This window comes from Terrapene carolina, unplaced genomic scaffold (assembly GCF_002925995.2).
Source record: "Terrapene carolina triunguis isolate 2854851 unplaced genomic scaffold, T_m_triunguis-2.0 Scaffold32340, whole genome shotgun sequence".
Classification (NCBI taxonomy): domain Eukaryota; kingdom Metazoa; phylum Chordata; order Testudines; family Emydidae; genus Terrapene; species Terrapene triunguis.
This window is the reverse complement of record NW_020696691.1, coordinates 1-6,639: the sequence shown is the minus strand read 5'-3', so window position 1 is coordinate 6,639 and position 6,639 is coordinate 1. Positions and strand designations below refer to the sequence as shown.

Below are 6,639 nucleotides of genomic sequence, written 5' to 3'. Positions count from 1 at the left end.
GGAAAAGCCAGTTCCTGACTCTGCCTGGTCCCCGCGCTGCTGGGGGGATGCGCTGCCCTGGGGATAGTGTCGGGGGGGATCCGTCAGAGCGGCTCCTTTGGTTCTGCACTTGGCTAAGAGGCTCTGTGCCTGGGAGTGGGGGTACCAATGTCTGGGTGGGTTTGGACCTGGTGGGAGGGGCCGGGTCTGCCCAGGAATAAAGTGCCCCAGGGTTTTCCAAGCATCTGTGGGTCTAATTCTTCTGTATGCAGGGAAAGGCCCTGGGGAAACTGGGGTGAGAAATGGGCCAAAAGCCCCTCCTGAAACCTCCCCCTGCTCGCCCTTCTCGGATGCAGGATAACGCTCCAGATCCTGCCCTCCTCCCGCGGGCCGGGCCGTGGGATTGAGGGTGGCCCATCCAGGAGGCTGGGGGAGCAGCGAGCAGGCGAGGGGAAGGGGTTAATGATGGACTTGTCTAGCATGGCGCTGACATTCCAGGGAGAGGGGTACCAGCCGCCCCCACCCCAGCGGCCTGCCATGGCAGTAGCCAAGGCACCAATGGTTTCGCACTCCGCAGTGGGGAAAAGTGTCTGGGAACCCCTCATCCCGGACAGGCAATGGCAGATCATCTGCTCCTCACTAGGACGGCTGTGCCTGAGCCTCCAGGCCCAGCTGGAAACTCCCCAGAGTTAAAGGCTAGGGCTGGGCGGGGGAGGATGAGGGTGAGAATGCTAATAGCAGGAGCTCTCCTGTCACACTTTCCATCCACAGATCTCCAGTTGCTTTACAAAGGAGCTCAGGGTCATTCTCCCCCTTTTACAGATGGGGAAACCGAGGCATGAGTGGCAACATGGCTGGGCTGTGGGCACCAGGGGCAGAGCCGGGGTAGAAGACCACCCCCTAGGTGTCTTTCAGAGTGCTATTCGTTAGGTAGCACCAGAAGGTGGGGCAGTGGGGCCCATGGAAGAACTGGGGGGGGGGGGGTGGCTGGGACAGCAGGTTCTGAGTGAGGGTCTCTGGCTGTTCCAGGGGCCGGCGGCCGGCAAGGAGGTGGGTGTGTATTCCACCATGGAGCCGTGCGTCCTGCTGGATCCTCACCAAAAAGCCCTGTACAGGGACGTCATGCAAGAAAGCTACGACACCCTGATGTCGCTGGGTGAGGATTCCTGTCCCCTCGGGCGTTCGGACATGGGGGGTGGGGGTGTCTCTGAAGCGCTGCTCAGGGTCTGGGTCTTTTAGATTTCAGTGGGATCAGCCCCATAGTCCACAGATGCCAGCCTGAGAGAGACCATCCCCTCTCCGGCCCCTGCTAGTGGACTTCTGCATGCCCAGGGCAGTGGAGTCAGCTTACAAGAGGAGCGTGGATGAGTTCAGCTTGTTCAGCCCAGCCAGACACAGACTGAGAGAGGGCTGCTTCTCATTTGGAGTGGGGGGGTGAGCTCCAGGGAGAGGGAAGATCTGCTAATGCAACCAGACCATGTCGGCACAAGAACAAATGGAGATAAACTAGTCAAGAGTAAACTGAGGCTGGAAATTGGCAGGGTTCTACCCATCAGAGGAGGGAGGTTCAGGAACAGCTAGTTTGAAGCTGCAGCTTGTATGGGATTATATGACGGGGCTGTCAGAGATAGCTGGGGACTCAATGTGCCAGGTGGTCCCTTCCACTACTATGTCCTGTGATCATGAGTCTCATGTCACTCACACGTATTTTCCATCCCCAGGGAGGGCCCAATCTTAAGGCATGGTTAGGGGTGGGCTAGTGCCCTATTGTGCTATGCTGGAGTCACTGTAACCTGTACTGGTGTTGGAGATCACCGGACCCCCTCCAGGGGGCACTGCCCATCCCCTTTGCCCCACTGGCCTCCCCACAGCGTCTCCCAGGGATCCCACACCAGGACAGAAGGGGGCTGGGGGTAAAAAATGTGGCGTGTTCTTTCTGACGACCGTTGGAGTGTTATTCTTACCGCAGCCAAACTCCTGAATCAGACCCCCGGAATCATGAGATTGGCTTTGAAATCATGAGATTGAAAACATAAAAATGTTGGGCTTCTTTTCTTCACCTTCTGGTTTTTGAGCTGTTAGCGTCACACTCAGGGTCACGTTTTCAAACTGTTCTCTGCAGCTCCTTGTTGCGTTCCTGGCTTACATGCAAAGAAGCGAGATAGAAACATAATAGACTCTAGCTGGAAGCAACAGAACTTGGTTGCTTAGAATCCAGAACTGAAATGCACAAGAACCAAAAACAGAGAGAGAGAAAACAGGCTGCTCCCTCAGGCAATGTGGCACAATTCACCCCACCTTGCTCTATGCTGGGTCTTTGCAGACTGACTGCTGCTAGACCCAGGACACATGCTTCCCTATAGCGCCCACTAGCCTGCCAACAGGACCAGGAAACCTCCTGAGAATTTAAAGTGATAGCTTGTCAATGCCCCTCACCACCTGGGCTAGAAATTTACATCTTTCATATCTCTTTTTGTAGTGAACCCTGAGATTCTGGCACAATCTCACAATTCCAGCAACCGGGGCTTGAGGTCAAATCCCGAATATTGCGAGACTCGTGAGACGATCGCAAGGGCTGGCAACACCATAGCATAACGGGTGCTTGGGGCTCTGCAGGTGCAGACCCGGCCCTGGGGATAGGGCAAGGCTGGTCAGAGTCCTGGGGGAGTGAGCAACCGAGCTGCCATTTGGTAGGGGAATAGGGAAACCCCAGCTGTGTGGTGCTCACTGTGCTTGGGGACCTGCCTTTCTCTAGTGGCTGGGCCAAATAAATCCCCTGGAGTAGATGTGGCTTCTCTCCATGTGCATCTTATCACACGGAGGGAGTTGGGGAACCCCCATGCAGCCCCATAGCCTTCCAGGGAGGGGCTGTGGATCACGGTGATCACAGCCCCGCTGGCAGCGAGCAAGGAGAGGGGGTCGCTGCCTAACGAGCTTTGTTTCCCCCGCCCCGCCTGACTCCCCCCCCACAGAATTCCCCTTCCTGAAAGCGGAGGTGATCTCCCGACTGGAACAGCGTCGCAGAGGCTCCAAGGAGAGGGAGATCCCAGCAGCGTCTGACCCAGGTGAGGGATCAGCTATGCCGACTGGGCAATAAACAGCTGGGGTTCCCACCCGGGCCCCATCAGCGTCCCCGGCTCTGCCACTGCTGTCCCAGGTCTGGACTGTGCCCAGCGGGCGTCATAGCCTCCTGGTGAGCATCACTCTCAGCTTCTCACCCAGCCTGACAACACCTTGCTGTGGCACCCTCCCCGCTGAGGGCTTGGATGGGGTATGGGGGCAGAATTGGTCCCCTCCTCTGGGTGAGGGTTTGGGGGATTCAGCCCGTGATTTTCTAATCTCCCGGGGAGCTATTTTAGTTTGTTCCCCCCCTTTCCGAGGTTCCTTCCGCCCAGAGCAGGGAGTGGATTCCAGGCAGGCAGTGTCCGACTGGACAGAGCACTGGACAGGGACCTAGGAGACCTGGGGTGCATTCCTGGCTTAGCCACTGGCCTGCTGGGTGAGCTTGAGCAAGTCATGCCCTCACTCCGTGCCTCAGTTTCCTCATCTGGGGAACGGGGGTTTGTAAAGTGCTTTGAGACCTAGCCATGCAGGAGCGGAGTGTGGGAGTTATTCTCTCTCTGTCCTGGCAGGTGATGGGACAGCGAGTGAGACCGAGGAGGAGAATCCCCCGAAGGAAGGCCCTGAGCCAGCGGAACCACGGGAGATGCTGCCGGAAGGATTTTCAGGAGCTGTTTGCCAGGGGCCTGCTGGGGTGAGGCTGGGAGGGGCAGGGAGGAGACAGGGCAAACCCGCCCCTCAGGGGCCCAGCCCCAAGAAACTGCAGGATATCACAGCTCACCAGCGAACGCCCCAGGGCCAGAAGCCGTACCGGTGCCAGGACTGTGGCAAGAGCTTCATCTGGAGCTCGCACCTGGAGCGGCATCGGCGCGTCCACACAGGCGAGCGCCCCTATGCCTGCCCTGAGTGCGGTGAGCGCTTCACCCAGAGCTCCCACCTCCGGCAGCACCAGCTGGCCCATGGCGGCGAGCGCCCCTACAAGTGTGGCGACTGTGGCAAGCGCTTCGGTGACCCGCCAGCCCTGGCGGCCCACCGGCGCGGCCACCTGGAGGACAAACCCTACCGCTGTACCCAGTGCGGCAAAGGCTTCGCCTGGAGCTCCCACCTGGAGCGTCACCGGCGTGTCCATACCGGTGAGCGGCCCTACCGGTGCAGGGAGTGCGGGGAGGCCTTCGCCCAGAGTGCCCACCTCACCAAGCACCGCCGGACCCACACCGGGGAGCGCCCCTACCGCTGCCCCCACTGCGGGAAGGGCTTCGGGGACAGCTCTGACCTCACGCGACACAAACGGACCCACACAGCTGGGAGCATCAGGCAGCGCCAACAACCCGCTCGCAAGCAGAGCCCGGCCAAGCCCAGGAAAGCTCAGCAGAAGGGGAAACGCAGCTGCTGCAGCCAGGGCGCTGGGGAGAGCTTGGGGCCACCACAACAGCAGCAGGGTCCCCAGTGCCAGCACTGCAGGCTGGGCTCCAAGCCCCGGAGAGCCCACCAGGAGGGGACGTGCAGCTGCTTCAGGGAGAGCTTGGAGCTGCTTCAGGGTTCAGAGGCCCTGGGACCCCAGCCCGAGCGGAAATCCCACCCCTGTGGGCACTGCGGGAAGGTCTTCGCCTGGAGCTCCCACCTAGAGCGGCACCGGCGCGTCCACACCGGCGAGCGGCCCTATGCCTGCCCCGAGTGTGGCGAGCGCTTCGCTCAGAGCGCCCACCTCACCAAGCATCGCCGGACACACACCGGCGAGCGGCCCTACACCTGCCCCCACTGCGGGAAGGGCTTCATCGAGAGCTCCGACCTGGCGCGGCACCGGCACACCCACACCGGGGAGAAGCCCCACAAGTGCGGGCAGTGCGGGAAAGGCTTCAGTGTCCGCTCAGCCCTCACCAAGCACCACAGGGAGCACACGGGGAGCACGCCGTGAGTGGTTGCCACCGAGAGCCTGCGCCAGGCTGCCCCGTCCCCTCCTCAGGGAGAGGAGAGGAAAACCTGGCACTTCCATTTCACATTGCACGCTTGGGAGAAGGCCCCCGGGATGGCCCGAGGGCCTCTGGGCTGGAGACACCCCCCCCACACGGGACGGCCCAAGGGCATCTAGACCAAGACCCCTCCAGGACGGCCCGATGGCCTCACTACCTCTGAAAACCCATGCTGGAAAGCACATTTCCAGCTTTAGTACTGACGTATCCTAAAAGTGACTCTTCAAACGTGGCTGTTTCGTCACCCTATAGTGCCCTGCAATCACAGGGGCTCCGTTTCCCAGCAATAAGATCTTTTTTCTCACTGCCAGCCCTGGGATGGAAGAGAAGCGCTGGGTTCTTTCCTTCTCACGCGTCATCACCAGGAATAAAGGGTTCACAGGGCGAATTCTTGCTTGTGCAGCCGCTGGCACCCTCACCCTCTGTGACCCCCCCATGACATCTTTCATGCCCCGAGGGCCATACATAGGTCGACCCCTCCCCCCCGTGGAGACGCAGCTAGGTTGATAGATTCTTCCATCCACCTCGCTACTGCCTCTCAGAGAAGTGGATTTACTGCATCACTGGAAAATCCCCTTTTGTCAGCGTAGGCAGCGTCTACACTACAGTGCTACAGCATCCCAGCTGCAGTGCCGTAGATGTGTTACTGCCGTGGCTGTAGAGCAGATGTGGCCTCAGAAGCAGTTCTGTTGCGGTTGCCCAGGGTGGGATGGGGCAGTTGCAGGGCAAACGGGAGATAGAGGCAGCAAGCACTTGAGGCCCGACTCTGCTACATGCAGGGAGCAGGGCAGCGGGGTGGAGAAAAGGGGCCAGTCCTGTGGGATACGTTCTCAGATTGCAATCACAAGAGGAAAAATGTGCTACAGGGGGTGAGTGGCCATAGTGTGTCTCCTCTCTCCACCACCGGCCTACACGGCTGGGACTCCTTTACAGCAGGATGACCGAGAGGGGAACCAGCCCCTTTAAACTTTCTTTAAAGAACGTTGAGCGTTAAAGAGGAAGGGCCCAGCACTCACTGGTTGACCCTAAAAGAAAGTGGCAAATAACCAGCCAGGGGGTCTGGCTTCAGGGGTTTCAGAGTCTGGCTGGTCCAAATTTTAATTTTTCATTCCATTCCGAGAATGACATTTTTTTCATGAAAAATCTTTCTTTCCCTTTTTTTTTTTTTTTTTTTTTTTTTTTAAGGATGAAAAAAAATCTGAAATTCAAAACGTTTTCCTCTCCAATTCAAGGATTCCGTTTTGGAGGAGGATCGAGGGTTGTTGGTGCATGCGTGCATGTGTCTTTTTTCTACGTTCTCTTGCTATTTAACTTTCCCATCTTTTTTTTTTTCCCTCTGGAAGAGGAGTGGGAATCAAATGAGAGCAATTTGGAGGCAGAAAAAACACTTTCTCTAACTTTTTTTCCACTGGAAAATTAAAGAAAAACAAAGAAAGAAAACGTGAGAATGGGAAATGCAGACACATGCGAAAAATGAAAATTTTGGAAATAAAACAAAATTAAATTCAATTCATTTTACAATTTTGGATTTAAAAAAAGGGGTTTCTGGGTTGATCCTCACAAACTGTTTGACGAACAAAATACAGACCTCTGGTTTTTAAAGGACCACAGAGTAGTACCCTGGGGGGGG

General features: G+C 57.5%; 1 protein-coding gene across 1 annotated transcript; it reads left to right on the top strand.

The window, feature by feature from the left end:
- Positions 1-987: 987 nt before the first annotated feature.
- Positions 988-6,172, top strand: LOC112118989 (zinc finger protein CKR1-like). The gene is made up of 3 exons (XM_026663081.2): positions 988-1,135; positions 2,952-3,044; positions 3,612-6,172. Exons 1-3 carry the CDS (start codon positions 1,048-1,050, stop codon positions 4,952-4,954), a joined length of 1,524 nt encoding a protein of 507 aa, XP_026518866.1. The 5' UTR covers positions 988-1,047; the 3' UTR covers positions 4,955-6,172.
- The last annotated feature ends 467 nt before the right edge of the window (positions 6,173-6,639 follow it).

What these genes read in the sequence shown, in the direction of transcription:
- LOC112118989 (XM_026663081.2), top strand. Translation starts at nt 1,048, where the DNA reads ATGGAGCCGTGCGTCCTGCTGGATCCTCACCAAAAAGCCCTGTACAGG. An exon ending in CGACACCCTGATGTCGCTGG is followed by an intron (nt 1,136 to 2,951) that starts GTGAGGATTCCT and finishes CCCCCCCCACAG; the next exon opens with AATTCCCCTTCCTGAAAGCG. An exon ending in CCCAGCAGCGTCTGACCCAG is followed by an intron (nt 3,045 to 3,611) that starts GTGAGGGATCAG and finishes CTGTCCTGGCAG; the next exon opens with GTGATGGGACAGCGAGTGAG.